This window comes from Coffea eugenioides, chromosome 1, assembly GCF_003713205.1.
Source record: "Coffea eugenioides isolate CCC68of chromosome 1, Ceug_1.0, whole genome shotgun sequence".
NCBI lineage: Eukaryota > Viridiplantae > Streptophyta > Magnoliopsida > Gentianales > Rubiaceae > Coffea > Coffea eugenioides.
In genome coordinates, this window is record NC_040035.1 from 50,550,164 (window position 1) to 50,572,712 (window position 22,549).

Genomic DNA, 22,549 nt, shown 5'->3' on the forward strand with positions numbered 1-22,549 from the left:
ATAAGTGGAAAACGTTTTCTTGTTAAACCCTTACGGGTCTATTATGGTTTTCTTGTATACAACTAATTATTGCTGGATTGGAACCTGAAACGCGTGATAAAATTTCTTACCAAAAAATTTCTTGAAAAATTATCATCCTGCTAAAGTGGCAAGACTTCTCTTAAGGTTTTCTTTCCTGTTTTTTTTTCAAAAAAATATTTTCTTTCCTTAATTTGTCATTTTCTGTTTGTTCCTTTCTTATGTTGCTTAGTACAAATGAAAGGATACCGATGAATAAGTTTTGGTTCCATGTGCAGGAAACGTTAACCCGCTCATCCATTTGGGAAAATAATGGTTCAATTACTTTATACTAACATTTTTTTTTGGGGAATCATAACAATTGTATAATCTATTCTATCCTAATCTACAGGGAAGAGGAAGTCTAAAGAGGCTTGTGTGTTAGAAACTAGTACATATATAGACCTAATTAAATCAAAAGAATACTATGACACCACGTTTAGATTTTTTTAGGCTGCAGGTGGGATTTGAACCCCACCTACAATCCAAAAAAGGACTTAAAGTCCCTCTTGGTGGCCGCTCAGTGGTTATTTACTTTATACTAACAACAGTAACATAAATGATGCTATTCATATTTTCAGGATGGAAAATAGGAATGTCACAGACATCATCGTAACTTCATATTTTTTTATATAGAAAAAAACAAAGAATGTTATAGATGCCATAGCTTTCAAAATCACATACAACTCATAACTACTAAGTAATTTTTTCTATGTTTATCGTTATTCTATGTCCCTGTATTTTAAGTATTTCTTCCCTCTGATTTGTACAGATTTTTTTTTTCTTCAAATCTTTAAAATCTCAAACGATATAAATATAGAATCAAGAAGACAACTATGGATTCACAAACCTAAGAAACAATTATTTGGGGTACAAGAAGAACGTAATTGCAAAATTGAGTCGATTACTTTGTTGGCCGATTTTCAGTATAGTGGGATTAGGTTATTTTGCAGGTGACATCAAACTGGAGCAGAATCATTGCAAGGAAGTCATTGGGTATAATTCCGAAACCACTTTAATTGGATGTGCATGTTTCGAAGGAAAGCCCCTAAATTTGTGAAAATTTTTGGGCCAATTGTTTGTTTATATGTAAAGAAATAACCAAAGGCAAAAAAGTGTGAAACAGTTTGAGAAAAATAGCTCCCTTTGTTCTGCCAATGTGAATGACTGAGCAGATAGTTGATCTGCCCAGTCCTCCAAACACCATCTCAATTCCTACCAAATTTCAAGAGAGAAGAAAATAGGAAACATTAGCGAATGAATTTTTGACTGGTTTTAGGAACTCACTCGAACTCAAGCTGAGATTGGTCCAATCTGAAGAACACCGCCACTGGATAACGTATCGTGATGTCTCTTTTGCTCAACGAAAAGCAAAATATAGGGAACTAGTATAGCTAAGCTCTTACTACTGCAGATGACCGAGAAATCTTTGCTCTTTGATTTTTTTGGGTTGTCCGTAATGAAATTCTAATCAATTTACAAAGCGATTTGATAGATGTACAGGTGTAATCCGTCGTCGTGACTCTAACAGAGTACACCAGCTGACTGAGAATGGAGCAACAATAATTCAGGGATGGTTGATTTTGTAAACGTAGAGACAAAGAACGTAAAACGTGCCCCGTCCGGTCCGGTCATTATATTCCTCTTTTATCTCTGACTCGGAGGGACGCCTCGGCACTTGAACCATACCCATACGATGGCTCAGCTGACCCCCGGGACTCACCAGTCACCACCCACCCACGAAGCTGGAGTGGAGGCTCCATTCATTCATGAGAGTATAAAAGTCTTTTGCACAAGAGGACAAGGGGTGTCAGGTCAGCAGCTAATTTCTTTCTCCTCCTCCTCCTCCTCCTCCTCCTGCTCCAGTCCTCCTCCTCCTCCTGCTCCTCCTCCTCCATCAATATCATGGACTGGCACGGAGTACCAGACGAGCGTCTCCCTCTAAGTAAAGTACTTACAAAGTATATTCACGGAAATCGAAGGAGCCCCCTTTGCCATGGTATTTTATGTTTGGGACACTGTTCAAATGACATGATTGCCCTTACAACCTCTGTGACATCAACTCATTCAATCCCCATTCGTATCTACAGATTTTGGCCGCTTTCTCCTTAAGGAAACCCGAATCCTAGGGCAATTTAGTCATGCCAGTTTCTTTATTCCTGCAACCACTAGCTTCTTCCTCTTCTTTCTTCTTTTTCGCATGCTGCTATGCTACTGCAATCTTATTTTATCCTCTCAGTTCCTGGCCCATCCAATCCAACAACTCTGCCCAAAAGGTGAAATTCATCTGCCATGGTTTTATATACCTAGGGGAGAGTTGGGGCCTGCTCCTTGCATTTAAAGATTTTTGGCACTTTTTCAGCTTTTCTTCCCGAAGTCATACTTGCTACTGAAGCACTGCTACAATTATAATGCCCTACGTGACATGAGTGGGAAGAAAATGAGATGCTCGTATCTGAGTTCTTTGACCTCTCTGCATAATAATGGGTAGTCACAGCAATATACCAGAATCATATACTACAATAATCTGATCTGATTAAATGGTAACTAATTTTAGGGTTAGTTGCATAGTTATTAAAACCAACCCAGCAGAAGGACGGGTTGGTGGATCAATGGTTCAATCGATGGGTCACGGATTGAATCATTGGTGTCACACTATATAATAAAAATATATATAATATAATTAAATATAAATATAAATTATAATATAAGTACAAAAATTCTTAAATGTTAACAAGTTATAACTCATTCATATTTCATAGTTCATACACACAAGTCATACACATACGTGTTTCTTAGTTCATGAATTCATATTAATATTATATACAAATGTAAATGATAAATCTAAGTGTTAAAAAAAAAAGAAACCATAATTTTCAAATTTCTTTTTAATTTTTCTTATCTAATGGTCAAAAAAATGACAATGCCCATGTTGGTGTGGCTGGTCAAATTTAAAAATTGTGTAAAAAGGTAATTTTAAAAAAAAATTTCAAAAACCGCCGAGTTTAATGGATCACCAATTCGACCGTCCGAGTCAAACGGTTCAAAACGAGTTATCTGCAACTTTGATCCAATTGTTAAACCGACCCGGTTCCATGGCGGGTCCACCGATTTGATCGGTCCAACTATCAAGTTGGATCGAGTTTAATAACTATGGTTAGTTGTGCTGAAACCCTCGTACAGCGTCCTCTTGAACTTCAAATAGGCAACTTGCAACTCATTCTTAGACGAAAATACCATCAAAATGTGGATTTTTCTGACCTTAACAACTTAGTATTCTTTTATTTTTCCCCCGTTCTTACAACTGTCAATGGGGCTAAGACAACCTTAACTCAACATAATCAACCCGTAAAATTTGGCTCATGATATCTGTGCTCCAAAATCATCCTTCAACGCTTCAATATTTCACTCAATAAAACACAAGATCAGAGCACCAAGAGCTGATGTTGGAGCGCGAATATCAATTGCCTAAATTTTGGGAGAAAACCTTAGGTTCAACCATACCGAGTAGAGCTTGAGCTTATAGGCTCGATTCGATTAAAGTTTGACCCAGATAATTTTGTATATAAGTATATATATTATATGTATTATAGTGAAAATAATATGTAATTATATTTATTACAATGGCAAAAAAAAATTAGTATAACTCTATAATAAAATATAAATGTTAAACATATAATTATATATTATTATATCTTAATTGTGAGATTGGGCCAAACCTATACTAGGTCTGAAATCCTAATTCTTATGTAACCCAACTATGAATTTCATATAATATGTCCAAAGTCCAAATCTCGAAAAATAAAAAAAAATTCATTAATTTTTCAAGCCGAGTTTGGACTTATTAAAATCCAACCCAATGTAGACAACCCAAGCTATTCCTTCCATCTCTTTTTGACATTTTCTTATAGGAGTAAGAATTTACGCAAATAAACCTAATCCCCACAGGAACTTCAAAAGCCGGCAACTTTTGAAGTCCTATGAGGGACTTATCTATCCAAACCCCAACCTCCCAATACCGATGTGGGATAGAAAACCCCACAGGGTGCCCCGCTGCTAAGAGATAAAGACCCCTCAAGCTCCTGAGAATGAGTTTTCTTTCTGACATTTTCTTACAGAAGTAAAAAATTACGCAAATAAACCTAATTTCCACAGAAACTTCAAAAGCCGGCAACTTTTGAAGTCCTGTGAGGGACTTATTCCTTCCATCTCATGCCCTTTATTTTTTAATGTTTGCTTACAAAGTTGCAGGTGAGAAAGTACAAATCGCCCCAGAATCCAACTTTTTAAATTTTTCTTGGGCAAAGTACTCTAAAACCCAACTTAAAGAATACAATTCCAATCAAACTTGAAAAAAATTAGTGTTGTACTTGTCTTAGCGCACATGAATTTTTCATGTTTCTAGGCATTACCACTAAGTTTGTATATAATAACAAAAATCAACTTCAATGATTCCATTTCTTCTTTTGGCAGGCTTTGTCAATCAACTCGATCGCCAAAATAAATGCATTTCTTAATTTCTTTATTTTTTTCCCCTAGTAGAAAGAGCTTTTTTTTTTTTGTGTGTAATTCTAGGAATCCATCTATCAAATATTACTCGACAGATATTCCACGGTCCGCCGAGAATAGTATCATACGTACTCCTCCCAAGTCCCAACGCATTGATTATTGATCCATTGAGAAAGCATAGGAACAGAAACAAAGCACTATATACTACTACTACTTTGGTAGTATAATCAAGAAGAAAGAAAATACTAAAGAAATACCATGGTGTACCGTATCAGGAAGGAAAGTGGAGCCAATCCCGAGAGAGATCACGTTGGTTTTTTAAGGTGGCTTTCAGAAAGGTCAAATAGTCACAACAATCATCAACCTTGGATTTGGTACAATAGTCAAATCAAGATTTTCTCATTGGGCCAAGCTTGTAAAGATTCTCGGAAGAAAAAGAGAATGATTTGGCAGAGGATTAGGGTCTAGTACGTGTGTTTAAATAAATCAAATTAAGGAAGAGAAAATATTAATGGGGATTGCAAATTAAGAAGAGAAATGCTTTCGTCTCATATCTTGAATGACAGGAGTTAAAATCATCTCTCTTTTTTTTTACTCCATTTTTTGTGCTTGCTTTGCCAAAGAGTAGACTGTAACATGCATTTGGTATATTTAGCATTTTACAAAAGTTAGCCATAAAGGTATTGTTTAGTAGCCTCCTCTTTTCCCATGAGTGCACAGTACATGCATAGCAAACACTAAAGAAAGACGAGGGATGAAAAATTACGTCACCGTTCCATTCTAGTGACATTCCTTTTCTCTTTTCGGCCTGAGAACTTGTAACTTGATGGTAAGTTTACTTTTCTAATTCACCATTTTTTATCCTAAAAGTACGAATCTACTACTCTAGCAAGAATGATTCTAGATTAGGACTTCCAAGGGACCGGGTGGGTCAGAACCCATTTAGCAGGGTATAAATTTACACAAAACCCAGAATGGCGGCATGAGTATGAAACTATGAATGTACTGTCGTGGGTTACGTGCAGTCATCCGTAATATTGGTTAGATATGAATTTCCAACATTTATCCATTTATATTTACCCTATTATTAATATTATGGGATTCAATCGTAATCTTGTACTCTAAACAATATAAAAGAAGAAGAAGAAGAAGCTCCTTTAGATTGCCGGTTTTTACAGTTTTTGTCAAATATATATATATATATTGTAATGGTGTGATTATATGTGAAGCAAAAAAAATAATTAAAAATGTGTTAAAAGAATTTTTTTTTTTTTGGCAAAACTTGCAATCCAAACAACTCCTTAATACTGAATTGAAATCCTTATATCATCTAAGAATGAGTTGTGATCAAAGTGGGGTTTGAATTTCAACTGCATGGATAGAGACTTTTTGGGAATATGAAATGTTGTGTAAGATTTTTAAAGCTTTTGATACAATTGGGGGAGCATGTGTTTAGGTATATTTACCGAAATACCCTCATTTCAGTACATTTAAAGTTTTGATTTATGGAGACATCCGTGTATATCTAAAATATGGAATTAGTTTGCAACCGTTTTTGCATCGAATACAACTCATATAAGCTTATGTGTCGGTGTAATTACTGAAATGGTGTTATACACACATTAATTGAAGTGTACCTTTTGATTTTCAACTCACATTTGTAGGAATCTTTTGAGAATGATAAAATTGTAAAAGCATTAATAAAGAAAGTATACAAGTGTATGTTGTAATTAGAATGTACTATTATTAGTTTTATCACATTTGATGACTATTTCTTTTCAGAATATATAATTATTTATCCAATAAAAATTCTCCTTAATCACAGGCATCAAATACCCACGCCATACGCAGGCACTCGCCCCTAATAGTAGTATATGAAGGAGTATCATATATCAGCAGGTGAATTAAGTAACAGGATATTGGACCCCATGCCGACACATGAAGCGATGGTGCAGACCAAGTTGTCCCAGCACAGATAATACAGCTTGCTCAAGACCCGGATCGGGCGCTTGGCCATGGGAGTCCCCGGCCTCTTCCCCCAGGCCCTGCCCTCTATTACTCTATGTTGTTGGGAGAAGATGAAGCACAAACCTCTGCTTCATCAACTACTTCGTGCCTACGGATTCTGCTGTCTTCTTGTAAGTAATTCACATGATTCTACTGTGTTACTTGGTATCATTGTATGCTAGGCTGCTAGCTACAACCAAACCCCCCCCCCCCCCCCCACGCTCTTTCCCAAAACAAGAAACAAATACCAATGCCCATTTTTTCCTAGTCCTTCCACAACATGGTACTGCCCACTAGCTTCTTTGTTTGACTTCACTGTTAAATTATGTCATTCGTTCCTAAATTAATAAATAAATCAATGAAAATGATTACGAATCAAAAAGAAAACAAGTAATCGAAGAAAAGAGAAATGGATCCTAGTCCTCGTATAGCTCTGGTTCTGCGAAGATTTTTTGAATATATATATATATATGTAACGTTGAATACACGCATGCATGCGCAGCTTTATGGTGTCTGATACACGCAGTCTGATACATACATGTATATGTGGGCTGGAGGAGGAGGAGGATAGGGAGAGCAGGTAGGACTAGAGAATCATGCATCACAAGTTCACAAGTGACTTCTTCCTTTTTTTTTTTTCTCGGGTGTTTTGTCCTCATTATGTGACCGCTGATCATACGAATGGGTTCCACGATATGATGGTCAAATGCATCAAGTTTGAAGCGTGGACTCAAAGGACCATCCCAAAATTTTCTACCCACAATCACAAATGGAACCGTTTCAAGTTTCCATTTCGCTCTTGACCAAACGCCTGAGTTCCTTCCGTTTTCACTTCTTGTTTCTTTAAAAAAAAAAAGAGTATATTCTAATCGTGGAGGTGAGGACATAGCAGAACTATTTTTTAATATCATCTTGGCGAGGATTCATGAAACATATTTTGAGGGGACATGCATTTGAGTGGTATCCGGTATGTATGAATGGCTATATGATGTTCATACTGATCATATATTAATTCGTGCTTTGGTTTGTGGGGTGTCAGCATTAGCGGTCGTGTTTGAATAAGAAGCATCATATTTATTAGTTGGTTTCTGGGCAACTTGCATTAGTGGAATTTAGTTAAAGGTGGATACTTCAAATCTTTTGTTATCATAAAGTATTTCAAAGATCCAATGATGCCGCAATGGTTTGTCATTTCGAGAAATTAGATTCATCAGGGCTACATGCATTGAACAGCTTTTGGGCAATTATGATGGTGTTTAATTTTCTGTGGCCTCTAGTACGGAACAAGGAGCCTGGACTGCCATGGATGGCGCTCTCTCTTGATCTACAAATTGGTTTTGTTTGGATTGTAATTTTCTAGGGTTTTTTTTTTTAAAAAAAAAATGTATTGTTACGATTTGATATATGTGAAATAAAAACATAAAAAAAAAAATGTGTTCGCAAAAAAACATAATCATTTTTTGTTAAAGAATTGCTTTCCTAGTTCTTTCTCCTCAAGGGAACAAAATAAATAGGAGGAAAACTTTTTATTTCTGTGTCGTCAATCCATCAAAAATAAAACACATATTTCTTAATATGAATTTAAAGTATAGTGGTGAATAAGTCGTATTCACAAAGATTGGGCTGATTTATTTCATTTCAAAATAAAGAATTAAATATACGATTTTAGATAATTAATTAATTCTAATATAGGAAAACATACAAAATTTAATCAATAATAATAGAACTCTGACCAAAGGAATAATATCATAATTGGTCCATGCAATTGAACCTTGATGCAAAGATAATTCAAACACTTATGAATAAATTCGTTATCGTTCTTAACAAGTTTTGACAATTTGTCTTTCCTTACTGTTTTGACAACCAACGCATGACCATCAGTTACTTATGTAATTAAAAGACTACCCTATGTACGATTGTAGCATTTAATTCTTTCAACATCGGTAAGAATTAGAAAAGATGTCAATTCTAATCAACAAACTCATTGCGGTGGTTCATTTAAATTGGACCATATATTTTTCTGACATAAAATCCAATTATGCCAATCACTACAAATATCAAAATAGCCAAATTATTATAGATTTGATGTTTCAATTGGCAATGCATTGTCGTGAACAGTCAAATATTAGCTACCTATTTAATTACACACAACAATCATCACGCATGTAATGTAGAAAAATATATAAATACCCATGAATAGATGAAATAGTAAAATTAAATTAGACATTACAATTATCACAGAACCAAATTTTCAATTGTCCTTTGACTAAAAAAGGGTTTAGCCACCCCTCAATCCTCATGGAGAGAACACAGCCAAAAAGAAAAGAAAAAATATTATCTACTTTTCCGGAAAGAGCAAGAGAGCCTGCCTAGAACAAGGGAGGAAGAATAGACTCCTCGGTCTCCAAGAAAAATCTATCTAATATCATCATTCTTCCACTTTCCAGAAAATTCTCTGAATGGAAAGGAATTCTACTTAATTAAAACCCAATCTGAAAAGGAATAAGACAAAGTAGTAAACTAATTTGTTTCTCCAAAAGCTTTCCTATAATAATAAGATTCTTGTTCCGTCTTCAAAATTAGAAAGTCGGTCATCGAGTCCCCTTTTATTGCTGGAATTGATCTCAAGCCCCGTGTCTTTTGAACTTCGGAAATTCTATGCACCCATACTTTGTAGAAAATATTATTTTTTCCAGAAACTCCTTTAAGTTCTTTTTCACCCCAATTTCCTGCACACAGCACCAAATATAAAATATAACCATATATAATTCACTAATTAACACGATATATGATCAAAATCAAGAGAAAGTTCACACAAAATTTGTACCTACTGGCATTTCCCCAAAATAACCAAATACACAAATAAGGGATCTTGTTAGACCAAGAAGTGCTAGGGTGGTGGTGGTGGTTAATTAGGGATTCCATCTTCATCGCCCCTTTCTTTTCCTGCTTCTTTAGAAAGATCAATTTCAATTCATCATTCCTTGTTCAAATTGTCACAGAAGCATCATCAGTCAAGGTTCAGCTGAATTATTCTTTTGTTAATTATGTACCTAAAAGATTGGCTAAGGAAAAGAAATCAGTAGCCATAATCTACTAAAGATGGCATGGCAAATTAGACAAGACAGTTCGTTGGATGTATGCTCTTAGTGATCTTTTCAGATACAGAAAATTTCATTTGGCCTTCAATTGCTTCATGAATAGAGCCCTTCAAGTAGTATTTAGCGTTCAATCCTAGAATATATTTGACGTCTGATAATATGATGGTCTGGATAGCTGAAAACCGTCGGCTGAGGGACCTCTCCGCGAATGAGCCTATCATCTTGACACTGAAACTTGAGTGGGTGTTTTGTGATATCCACATCAGTTGGAGGGCAAACAGTGAAATAACCGATTTTCTGGCAACCTTCGATAGGCTTACAATTTGGGCCGACAGACACGACAATGCAAAACCTTATCGAACTTGCCCAGATCAGAGGTCCAGTAAAGACAAGGTTTAGAAAACAGTAGCCCACAAACTAAAATTCGTCGTTTAAACGAATCCCAAAAGGCAAACAATTAAAAGAGTGAATCTAATTCCAGGGTCCAAATCTATTAAATTTAGTTAGATCCCGACCTTCATGAATTTGGATATCCAATCGGTATCTATGAATATTTTTCTAAACATATAATGAAACACTAGAGTAAAAACATTTTTGAAAATATATAGAGTTCAAGATTAACATAAATACCATCCAATTTCTATCTTCAAATAATAATAATTAACATTTAAAATGTTGAATGCAATATTATAAACTCAAAGAAAAAACTATTATCAAGTAAAATTATTTATTTTCAAAACTTTATTTGCATCTACATTCGATCTTTTATTTATTTGCTTTTACTTTTTCTCTTTTTCCTAAAAAGATTTGTACCAATTACAATGACATAGAATATTAAACTATTTTACGAATTTATTAATATATATATATATATATATTATTTATGCATGGGTCTGAATAGGATTTGATATAGATTTGAATTTGGATCTGAATCTGAATCTGAATCATAGAAAATAAAACCTTACTCAGATCCATGATTGCCTTACAGGGTTTGAATCTAAATAGGATTTGAATTTGCCAAATTAAATCCAAATCGTATCTAAGTATATTGAATTTGGGTAAAATCCAACACGTTGATATGTCTAGTTATTCGTATTGACAATCACTCGTAAATCTTTCTGACTTGAGATGCTACTCTTTACCGTTACCATCTTTCATATTCATAGCCTTTTTTTCCCCTTTTCCTTTCATACCCATTGCCGAGTATATATTGCATAACACATCAAAAGTATTTAAATTTGAGTAAATCTTATGTATACTGACAATGTATACACTATTACGGTTGGATGTACGATACATGTGCAAAATTTGGATTTCAAATTCAAATTTGCATTACGTGTCATGTATCTAATTGTGAAAGTGTATACAATATCAGTGTATAGAAATATTTTTTAAATTTCCTAACTTCAATGATATGCAGAGGATGATTTTGGTTTTGTTAAAATCATATGTGTGAGTAAGTCTAATCATGTGCGTAGTGTACCCGTCTGGTCCGGTGATGGTTGGGTCTTTACCGGTTCCCCTAGATCCATTGGGTCTCTCCTTTATATTAGAATAATGTAGGATACTGTAGATAAAATGAGGATCGAACCAAAAAAAGAGTAGGTCTAATAGTGTACTTGCCCAAATTAGGTCAAAACTGTCTGGGTCTCTTGGAAGGAGTGGAGGCTGGCTTGTAAACTTCCCCAAGAAAGTCACTGAAGCTGCTTCTTGCATATTTCACATAAATGAAAATGTCTTTTTTGTTTCAAATACTATATATCTATGCAGAGGAAGAGCAGCATCTTTTATACTCGTAGCCTTTGATTTTCTTTTTTAATTTTTTAATGTATCATTTATACCCATAGCTTATTACCGACGACGCATGGAAAGAAGTCTAAATTCCTAGCACCCAAATATAGAATTGTCAAAGACCCTATTCAATCACTAGGGACATCAATCACATGATCGTCAGATCTATGGTTCAGCTTTTAGAATCTAGCGTTTCCTATTAGCTTCTATTTTTATGAGCCTTAAAAATACACAAAAGAAAAGAAAAGGTTGAATACATATAGGCGGATGTAAAGCTGCCACAAACGCAGGCAGTAGCTCGTCTTTCTTGTTGGCAAACTGGGCTTTGAACCACAACCGGAAAAAATAAAAATAATACTCCTATGGACCTATTAAACCCCAAGAAAAAATAAATTAGAACGACAAACCAAAATCCTAAAAGCTGAGAATAATCCTGATTGAGGAATGAGTGGGATGAGTCGTCTCCCGCACCCGAGTCCTGAATGAATGGCTTCCTTTGTTTCTCTCAACTGTTCCTTCCCACTCCAACCACCGCCATCTGCTTCTTCTTCTTCTTCTTCATTATCTTCACCACAATCTCAGCCACGTAAACTTATCGACATCTTATCTTCCACCTGCCACCAAACAACAACAGCAGCAACAAGAACAACTCCCGCTTCAACTCCACCACCACATAATAACTACGGCGGCTGCAGCAACTTAATAAAGCCCATCGTCGTAAATGGGGAGCCCCCCACTTTTGTCTCTGCCCCTGGTCGCCGAATTGTTGCTGGTAAAACTCCTTTCCTTTCCTCTTCTCTCTGCTTTCCACGTAGTAGTTTGGAGTGCTACATGTTTCTATACTACTACCACTACCACTACAATTTTGGTTTCTGTCCAATCTGTTTGCTTCAACTTTTAAAGTCAAACCATGTATATCTGCATTTATATCTTCTATGTTACTACTGCGTAGGAACTAGAATTCTTTCTCCTTTTTTCTTGTGTTTACGATTTCAGTCCAAATGTGGTAGTCTACTGTTGGAGCTTAAGTGATTGAAAAACTGTACCTCCTGATGCCGTAACTATCTTTAGTTTCACTTAGTTTCTATTTTACAAACTTAAACAAACTTAACCTTGTAATTCCAACAGTCAGGTTTTCTTCCTCCTCTTTAGCTATTTATCAGGTTATTCCAGTAGAGTTCGCTCGCATTATCTGATTCTTGTCCTGGCTAATTAACTACGGATAGGTTACATTTTGGAATCGTTCGTCATTGTTACCACTTCATATCTTAAATCAGCCATGCAAACCCCGATGATTAAGCTTTTCCATTGACAACTGTGTGTACGAATGTTTTGATTTCATGGAATTGATATTTGATCAATTTATTTTTCGTTACAATTGAACATGATAAGCAGATGGAATCACCCCAATTACTGGAGAACCTAAAGGTTCTTCACAGTGTGGAATGAAGTACTTTGATAGACCCGGCCTACGGTCCTATTGTATCATGTATACCATTAGTTGTTTTGAAGCGCCATGTACGTTTTTTTTTTTTTTGGGGCATCATCACACATCACTCACCAGAGGATTTGTTAAATCATCGTACATCACCATGAGTATGTAGTATGTGAGTATAGCACATGGTCTACAAGTGGATCCATAGACCAAGCCTAAGTAAGTATTTTCCCGGAAGCCAATATGCTTTTTACTATGAGTTTGTTAAGCAACTTTAGATTAGATGGAACATCTTCTGTCGGGTGAATGGTCATTCCGCATTGCCCTGGTTGATTACTTATTGCTCTTATCTGTGAATTGGACTTTTAGTTGGTGATCTACATGGGGATCTCGACAAAACAAGATCCGCACTTGAGATTGCTGGTGTACTCAGTTCTGATGGTCAAGACTTGTGGATTGGTGGAGAAACAGTATGGCACTGCATTCTTTACACACACGCACTCACTTAATTTATATGAGGAAACACATGTCATCAAAATGTATCAATTACTCACCTGCTGAAATGGTCAATTTAATTTGTTATCTTCTACCAGGTATTAGTTCAGCTTGGAGATATACTTGATCGGGGTGAAGATGAAATTGCTATTCTTTCTCTGTTGAGGTCATTGGACATCCAGGCAAAAGCAGACGGTGGAGCAGTTTTCCAGGTTTAGATTCTTTCTTTTGTATCCACCATAAGCACGGATAAATTTTTTTCTGCTGATGGTAATGTTCCATTTTGATATGGTAATGTTTGAGGTTATTATGGATCGGCTACTATACAGCCAAGTTATTTGTTTATGGTGTGTGTCAACATTTAGAAACTTGTGTACTTGAAGCCCTTGCGGTTATTCTCTTTTATTAGTATGAGCTTCCTCTATATTTTGTCTTCTGAATTTGCTTGGAGCATTCACTGCTAAACTTCTCATTTTGTGATGAACTTGTGACATAGGTCAATGGTAATCATGAAACCATGAATGTCGACGGTGATTTCAGATATGTTGATTCTGGGGCATTTGATGAGTGCACAGACTTTTTGGAGCACTTGGAAGAATGTGAATATAACTGGGAAGAAGCTTTTGCTAGTTGGGTTGATGTATCAGAAAGGCAGAGAGACGAGAGGAAGAGGTCTCAAAGTTACTGGGGTCCATGGAATTTGGTAAAGGTATGTTTTATTCTTGAAACTGAACCATTTTCCTTCCACGTATAGAAAACGTTAAGTTGGCTTGGCTGTTTACTGCTCATTGTCTTTGGTCTGGATCTTTTTCCTTCCATGTATAGGAGATGTTGTGTGGGATACCAAAGCCTTACTCTGAAGTTGCCAGGCTTGTGAAAAATCTTAAACTAATGAATTTTGCAATATTATGGATTTTAAAAAGGAAAACCATATGATAGTAGATTTCTGTGTCAGTTATTGTGTGCTGGAATGTATTATGAAGCCTACTTTTTCCTCTCTGTGGCTGGTTGTTATTGAGAAACAGTGAATCCTGTTGGTTCTGGTTTGCTATTGTCCACTTTACCTTATGATTAAATCATCCAAATATTAGGACAGAGACAGAAGGGTGTGATTGCAAGGTCAGCCCTGCTAAGACCAGGGGGTCCATTGGCATCTGAGTTGGCACGACATGCTGTTATTCTGAAGATTGATGATTGGGTCTTCTGTCATGGTGGCCTCCTTCCTCACCATGGTAAGAACTTGGTCACAAGGTAGCATATTTTCTGCATTTTTCTTAGGGTTGAGAAATATATAATTCCTGTGGGGTCATCTATTGCAGTATCTTACGGCATAGAGAGGATAAATAAAGAAGTATCTCACTGGATGAGAGGTCTTGGTAACACAGACAGCTACTTAGAGACCCCTTTCATAGCAACAAGAGGCTATGATAGCGTTGTCTGGAACCGTCTATACTCCAGAGATATTTCGGATCTATATGACTATCAGATAAGTCAGGTCATTACTTTTCATTCTCTATATTTCTATATTGTCCAGCCAAAAGCTATACATTACTAGGTTCTGGACAAATCTTGGATCTGGAAATCTATGTATTTTGTCTCAAAATTTTTATACTTGTTAGTCTCTTATCGACCTTTTTTCTTTTAATTTAAATATTTCTTACTGAGAAACTGTGTTCAAAGTTAGAGCTTTGCTACCTTAAATGACCTATTGCAGTATCAAACTTTTGAATATTTTGTAGCCAGTGAAATCTTAATCATGATGTCATTGTAAAATAAAATGCTGACATAATGGAAAATAAATATCTCTGTCTTATCAGATTGAATCAATACTTGAAGAGACGCTGCAAGCTGTAGGTGGTCGGCGAATGGTGGTTGGACACACTCCTCAACCAATGGGAGCAAACTGGTATAGGTCCTTATTATCCCCGATGATACTTTATTTCCTGAAATTGATGATAAAGACTACTGTCTTCGCAAGGTAGATCTATATTTAGCTTCTAAAGGTTATTAATAGTCATTTACCTTGCAGCAAATTCAACTGCAGCATATGGCGAATTGATGTTGGCATGTCCAGTGGGGTTCTTGATTCAAGACCTGAGGTAAACTGTTTTATCTACCATGCCTAAAATGCCAGTGAACAAGCAAAATCTAACTTGCACTCTGCCTTGAATGTTGAGTTTGACAACAAGAAGATTTGGAATTATTTCAGTCATTGACTGGCTGTAGTTACTTAACGTGTGATTGGTTTACTCTTCCAATCGCCTTTGGAGATCTGACCCAAAATGGCTAAAGAAAAAAAGACAATCATTGTTGTCATTTTTACATTTTCACCTGGTAGCACCTCTGATTTGCAAATTCTTTTCCTTTTCGGTACTTTGAACTTGTGCAATCGCACTAAGGTGCTTTGCTTTAAAAGTATTGACTGTATCTGCTGGAAAGAGTATTTCAATCGTTGGACTTGGATTTTATCCCACCAACTGTTAAGCCCAACATCAATGTTTCCTGGGGGCTCACAACAAAGTCTTCTAAGCACTTGGAAATAACTTATTAATATCTGAAAGCCTATATTGTTCCAACAACTTCAGTATTTGCACAGTAATCTTCATCTTAAATGATCTAATCATCGAGGCTTTGTCAACATTTTGACGGTTTCTTGAGAGTGCTAAGAATGAGATGCTTAAACTTGTTAATCAGGTCCTAGAAATAAGAGGCAACAAAGCTAGGGTAATACGGAGCAAAAGAGATAGGTTCAGTGAGCTTCAGGTTGTTGATCATGTATAGAGATCAGAGGACGGGCCTGAGGTCTGAGGAATGGTAAGTGTTTCTATTTGATGTACTGCATTCAGAGTACCAGATTATGCAGAGCCCTGCTTGATTCACATAGTGGGAAAGAAACTGATTAGCATCTTTTGAAAATTTGACTCTATTTTATTTTTACCAATTTAATGTCAAGAAACTTTTCAACTTGCAAATAGAAAACAAAAAAAATTATATCGGCTCCTATCAGAGCTTCTTTTCGTCTTTAACTTGTCCTTTTGTTGTCTTTCACAGGATTTGTGTTGCACATTCATTCTAGCTAGTATAACTGTATGCAAGGCTCAAATTTTCCCTCTTCCCTCCGACACTCTGTCCAGTCGTGATCAGAATGAATCCATCCGGTTCTCCAGAAAGTGGCAAGAAGGGTTTTCCCAAATCAACAAAGCAAGCACAAAATAATCAGGTCTGGCTATGACCGCGAATCGAAATTGACATGCATTTTCTATACTCCACCATGGAACATATTGTTTGATTCGTTATTGTAGAATAAGGCATATTACCAATTGTATACAGAATGTAAATAAGAAGTGTTCGGCATTAAATCACAATTATGAACATTTGCAGAATTCTGATCTTCGAAATTACCAGGGCTAGTGTTACTGGTGGTTATGCTGCGAACAAGTCAAATATCAAATGACTTGAGAATTCAACTGAACCAAGGCATGGTTAGAACAGATACACATTTGCTCATTATCCTCATTTGATTGGATGATTTCTGAGAAGCTAAAGCTCAATTTGGATTCTGAAATTTGATCATTTAAAATTTAACGTCAATGAAACTAGGTCAAGCTCATGATAGCTTGTGACCTTGTTACATCTTGAAAGTATATTCCGGTGGAGGAGAGAGTTCCAAAATGAATAGGCTTTATTGTGATATCTATTTATCGATCGAGATGCATAGATCTTGTTTATGGATTAACGAAAATGTGCAAAAGCTCTATCTGTCTCTGTCATTCTACGAGTCTCTTCTTTTTTGCGTATTGCATCGTCACTCCTTTGGTAGTATCCATTAATTCGAAACTATAGTGTTTCTCTTATATAGGTTTCAAGTAAAAAGAGTTGCGGGTAATTAAAAATTGCATTGTAAATCACCTCAAAATACATAAAAATGCAATTTAAACGTTTCTTCATTTTTTTTTTGTTTAAAGAAAAATTGCAATCCAAGTAAGTCTCCGCAAAGGGTAAGAAAAAGGGAATAATTTCCTGATAAAAATATTACACAGGCCTTGGGGTTTTTTTTTTTTTTTTTTTAAAAAAAAACTGGAGCTAGACTAGAATTCAAGCCTGCTACTACACCAACGTTAAAATTGGTGAATATCGATTTGACCTTATTTTCTCCACGCTCGTCATTTTCTTCGTAAACTCCGCTAACTTACAATACCAACACTGGACCTGAACTATGCTATGCATTCAGCATTTATATTTAAGAATTCAGCAAAAGTAAATGCATGCCCTCTTCCACCATCCTCTAATTCGATTCGCTCCCGCTGTTTCTTGCCGTCGCTCATTATCATCAGCGCCCATTTGCATTTTCACAAACACAATGAGCTCATCATCTTTGGTCCTTCCTTCTTCCATTTCTCTCAATGGGCAGCAGCCTCAGCTCGCTCTTGGGAATTCAGTGTCACTCAGGAGTTCCAAAACGTTGGGATTTAAGAATGGGATTCGAGGTTTTAGTCTCAAGAATTTGGATACATCTAAGGTTTTCATGAGTGCTGCTGTCGGATCTCAAACTGTTGTCAATGATGCCTTGTACCATGATTATAAACCCAGCTGCGCTTTCCTCTTCCCCGGTCAGGTCTGATTTATCTAGGTTCCTAACTTGTTTTGTGGTGGAAATTCTCTGTTATTTCTCTTTTCAATATGCATAATTAGCTATTCAATATGCGTGACACAACCAATTGAAGATTGTAGATTTTGAATATTTCGTGATTGCATTGTTATGTTAATTGTGCTTCAATTGGTTGTGTTATTAATGAGTCAAGGTAGGAACTTGCTTAATCAGAGAAATGCTGATGATAGTTCATATAAAGATGACAAGAAATATCAAAGAACTGCTCCCTGAAACTCATTAAAGGTTCGATATGATCCAGCGGTGAAGTTGTGTTGCATTTTACTCATTCTCGACATAGAATCTTCTTGTGGAACAACTTGTATGTTATTGATCATCAAGATCTCGTGTATATTTCAGGAAAAGCGGTCACGAGTTTAAGTCATTGTTTTGGTGATGTTAACTTGTGTTTGAAAACCTTAAACATTTGGCTTGAATTGGTCGTACTGTCCACAGTATATGTTGCAAATTACTGGATGTGGTAATGATCGAATTAGAGAATAAGTCTGTTCCAGTAGCTTGCTATTGGGCTACAAATTCCTCTAGAGGTTGAATAAAGTTTTAGAAGATTTAGCAATTGGTAATGCAGAAGAATTTGTTTCACCGCAATCAGCAGTAGCCACAACTGAAGCAAGGGAAATTGTGCCTGATGTAGTGCCAAGTTCAACTTCCACATTGACTACTAATATAGCTTGAGTATTAGTGGCTACCTCCATTGGTAGTGGCTGATTAATGAATGCAGAAAGCACAAGGAGTTTTGTTTCTTCTAATTCTTGATGCTTTGCGTGTTTGATGTGCAAGCAACATCATGGATAGCACCGGTTTTCTGACAGATGCAGAAAGTAACTGGCCTTATGTGTGCATCGTAGGGTGCACAAGCTGTTGGAATGGGTGCAGAGGCTCAGAAGGTGCCTGCTGCTGCTGAATTGTACAAAAAGGCAAATGAAATACTGGGGTAGATCCAATAATTTGCTATTTGTTGTGTATCCTGCTTAAATCAAGTTTGAAATTATAAATGCTTTTCGTTCGATTTAAGTTGGTTTAATCTCTGATGTATTGTTTGTATTATTGAAGGTTTGACCTTTTGGATATTTGTCTTAATGGACCAAAAGAAAAGCTAGATTCCACTGTTCTAAGCCAGGTACACATCAAAATTTGTTGTTTTGAACTTCTCTTCCATGTTTAGTGGAACTTTTGTATCTCAGTATGATAATGGCACAGCTTGGAAACTTGGAACAATTAAGAAGCTTTCTGTAAATGGAGAACGAATGAATGAAAATCTCTAACCATGAAAGTTAAGGTTCCCATTCAACAGCAAAGTGACATGCAAATAGCTAGTTGCAGCGTAGTGGTGCCGGTAGCCAACTGTTGTCAATCTAATATCTTCTCTTCAATAAGACCAGACAAAAGGGTGCATAGGTGCATCTCGTCCTCTCAGATCAGTCTGAATTCAAAACCTTCAATGACTACAAAATACAAAGTAAACACGTCCTAAAGAATTTTTAATTCTCTGCATCTGATTGAACACAAATGCTTTGGTATCCAATTCCCATGCTCTTTGTTCCAGAGGGAAGCAAAATGTTTAAAAATAAAGCTGTAACCTAAACTGAAATCAGTTTTATTTCTGTTTACAGCCTGCCATCTATGTCACAAGCTTAGCTGCAATTGAAGTTCTCCGGGCACGTGATGGAGGTCAGCAAATTATTGATTCTGTGGATGTTACTTGTGGTCTGAGTCTGGGGGAGTATACTGCCCTTGCATTTGCCAGAGCCTTCAGGTGACTGGCCAAATTGAACACCGAAGTGTACAGTTATTGTTGATGTTCTTTGCTTTGTGGCTTTGGTGTGAATTCACCTATAGACCCAAATTCATTAGCCTCCACCTGTGCTGAAAAGAAAAAAGATTTTGTGGCCCTTTTTTGTCCTTCACTTACCTATTAAAATTATGGTTGTCAGCTTTGAGGATGGGCTCAAGTTGGTCAAGCTTAGGGGTGAAGCAATGCAGGTGACATCAATCATAAACCATTTGTATGATGACCAACTTTTTCTGAAATGCTAAAGCTTTACCATATCATTTTTTCCCAGGATGCTGCAGATGCTGCACAAAGTGCTATGGTCAGCATCATAGGGCTGGATTCAGAAAAGGTGCAAAAGCTGTGTGATGCAGCCAATGAAGAAGTTGATGAGGCTAACAAAGTTCAAATTGCTAATTTCTTATGTCCTGTAAGCCTTTATACTTGTCATCTGTGGTCTAGTTTATAGGTCTTGTAATTGCACCAAAACTAGGAGGTTTTCTTCTGTTCGGTTTTTGAGTCTGGTGCATCATGTCTAATTTAGGGAAATTATGCTGTCTCTGGAGGTGTGAAAGGAGTGGAAGCTGTAGAAGCCAAGGCAAAGTCATTTAAAGCTCGAATGACGGTACTTATTGTTTAAACATTGACTGCTCCTGCTTTTGCAATCTCTTGGTATCTCATTTCCCCTTTCAGGTGCGGCTAGCTGTTGCAGGTGCTTTCCACACAAGTTTTATGGAACCAGCTGTCTCAAGATTAGAAGCTGCTTTAGCAGCAACAGAAATCAAAACTCCTAGAATACCTGTTATATCAAATGTAGATGCAGAGCCCCATGCAGATCCTGAGACAATCAAGAAAATATTGGCCCGGCAGGTAAGCTATCAGTCACCAGTCATATTCTCCCATAAGCTGGATATTTTGCAGATTGAGCTGGAAACAGGAAACGCTGATTTTATGTGTCAACTTGGAAGCACAGGTTACTTCCCCAGTTCAATGGGAGGCAACAGTTAAGACCCTTCTTACCAAAGGACTGAAAAAAAGTTATGAATTAGGACCCGGGAAGGTACTTCATATCTCCTTAACAAAATTTAATGATCATCGAATCCCGTAATTTTAAATTGCTTTTTTTTTTTTGCGCTTTCTCTCTGCTTTTTAGAATTTAAAGATTTTATTGAAACCCTGATGTGGAATTATCTAACAGGTCATAGCTGGCATTGTGAAGAGAATGGATAAAGGTGCTGACCTTGAAAATATCAGTGCCTGAATGCCTGGCTTGGATGACTGTGAACTAAAGAGAACAATCATCCTTTCTTCCCCATTTTTCTAGCATCTAGTAACAATCTATGTCGGTGAGGTGTGCTTAGCCTTGTTGAGTTGAGGATGGAGTATAATTGGCTTCAATTTTGATATCTGTTGTCTTCTGCTCTATTGGAACCGTTAAATTTTGGAAAGTGCAATGATGATTATTGTATTACTAATTGATTCTGTAGATCCCAAAGAAATCTGTTTTCTTCTGGCATTGTGTTCTCTCGTCTGATAAAATTTTTTTAACTGCTGCTCGACGGACTTGTTCCTGTAATAATTTCTGTGCAAAACAAACGAGAAACGTATTACGGGAAACTTCTGATGCATCATTGGATCAGTACAATCTGAATAATCATTCTGTTTCAAACACTTGATAAACGAATGACAAAGTGGACTAGATGAAATTTTAGTGTAATAAATTCAATCTTCAACTGTGGAACCAGCCGGAGGTGGCCGTCTGATTTGCCTAAGCTGATCGATCCACTGATCTTCGGGAATCCGGCAAGCCCAATCCGGAGACAGTCCGGCGAACGAAACGCCGCGCATGGCCTCCATCACTCTGACGGCATTCTCAGGCGTCAAGGGCGCGGTCCGACGGTTCTCGTCCTCCCTGAAAGCTCTCTGTATTGCCACATCAGACGCCTCTCTCATTCTTAATTCCTCATCTTCTTCCACTTCCTTCTGCTCACGTTCGCCTTCATCGTCGCTGCTTAGATCGAGAGATGAAACTCCGTTTTCCATACAATGCACGTAACCGTTAGGTAAGCGATGATCGCTCCCACTGTCGTCGTCGGAGTTGGAGTTTTGCTGATCGAAGAGGTCCAATTCTTCTTCATCCTCACCGGCTTCAGCGGAGATAGGTTGGTAGTACTCAGGCAGCTCATCCGTATTGGTTTCGGAGTCGCTTCCGACGCCGGCGTTGTCTGTGAATTTTCCAATTAATAGGAACAAATGGTTGGGGGCCTTGGGGCATTAGAAATCTTAGGAAAAAAATGTAAAATTCTAAAAAAAAAGAGAGAGAAAAAGGACGAGTTCATGTTCCGACAACCATTGAGAAGAATAAAAATGGAGATGGTGAGTTTGAAGTTACCTTCCAGGAAGTCGTGCGGAGAGGAGGTCACAGCGTTCATTTTGCTCTTCAGTCTGCCGTCGATATTGAGGCGAATGAACAAAATAATGTCGGAGAGAGTTTCAATCATCAATGGGGTTGGGGCAAAACTCAAAAGAAAGGGCAGCAGAGCGGCCCTGGACCCGGATCCACTGGTACTATACAAAAAGCCCAAATGGAAAAGCAAATGCACCAGCCGGGAATCGAACCCGGGTCTGTACCGTGGCAGGGTACTATTCTACCACTAGACCACTGGTGCTTCTTGAAAACATTTAGCAAATAATTCAATTCAATATTAGGATTG

General features: G+C 36.9%; 3 protein-coding genes and 1 non-coding gene across 5 annotated transcripts; 2 read left to right on the plus strand and 2 right to left on the minus strand.

Moving 5' to 3' along the window:
* The first annotated feature begins 11,872 nt into the window (after positions 1–11,872).
* Positions 11,873–16,867, plus strand: LOC113761319 (shewanella-like protein phosphatase 1). Of its 2 annotated transcripts, XM_027304271.1 has the most exons (10): positions 11,873–12,237; positions 13,270–13,370; positions 13,494–13,607; positions 13,892–14,104; positions 14,492–14,627; positions 14,715–14,890; positions 15,213–15,301; positions 15,425–15,494; positions 16,090–16,209; positions 16,447–16,538. In XM_027304271.1, the coding sequence occupies exons 1-9, from the start codon at positions 11,952–11,954 to the stop codon at positions 16,174–16,176; spliced, it is 1,272 nt and encodes a 423-aa protein (XP_027160072.1). In that variant the 5' UTR covers positions 11,873–11,951; the 3' UTR covers positions 16,177–16,209; positions 16,447–16,538. The 2 variants fall into 2 exon arrangements, with proteins under 2 accessions (XP_027160072.1, XP_027160063.1); XM_027304262.1 differs by lacking the exon at positions 16,090–16,209 and having other exon boundaries at positions 16,447–16,867.
* Positions 16,868–17,561: 694 nt separating this feature from the next.
* LOC113779717 (malonyl CoA-acyl carrier protein transacylase) lies at positions 17,562–21,321 on the plus strand. The gene is made up of 10 exons (XM_027325417.1): positions 17,562–18,010; positions 18,913–18,998; positions 19,118–19,184; positions 19,678–19,820; positions 19,999–20,047; positions 20,128–20,265; positions 20,380–20,460; positions 20,529–20,705; positions 20,809–20,895; positions 21,034–21,321. The coding sequence occupies exons 1-10, from the start codon at positions 17,657–17,659 to the stop codon at positions 21,094–21,096; spliced, it is 1,245 nt and encodes a 414-aa protein (XP_027181218.1). The 5' UTR covers positions 17,562–17,656; the 3' UTR covers positions 21,097–21,321.
* Positions 21,322–21,436: 115 nt separating this feature from the next.
* LOC113779726 lies at positions 21,437–22,355 on the minus strand. The gene is made up of 2 exons (XM_027325430.1): positions 22,228–22,355; positions 21,437–22,060 (listed from the first exon to the last, which is right to left on the minus strand). Exons 1-2 carry the CDS (start codon positions 22,334–22,336, stop codon positions 21,558–21,560), a joined length of 612 nt encoding a protein of 203 aa, XP_027181231.1. The 5' UTR covers positions 22,337–22,355; the 3' UTR covers positions 21,437–21,557.
* A 78-nt stretch (positions 22,356–22,433) lies between these two features.
* TRNAG-GCC lies at positions 22,434–22,504 on the minus strand. The gene has a single exon. It is a non-coding gene; the product is annotated as a tRNA-Gly (tRNA).
* Positions 22,505–22,549: the final 45 nt, after the last annotated feature.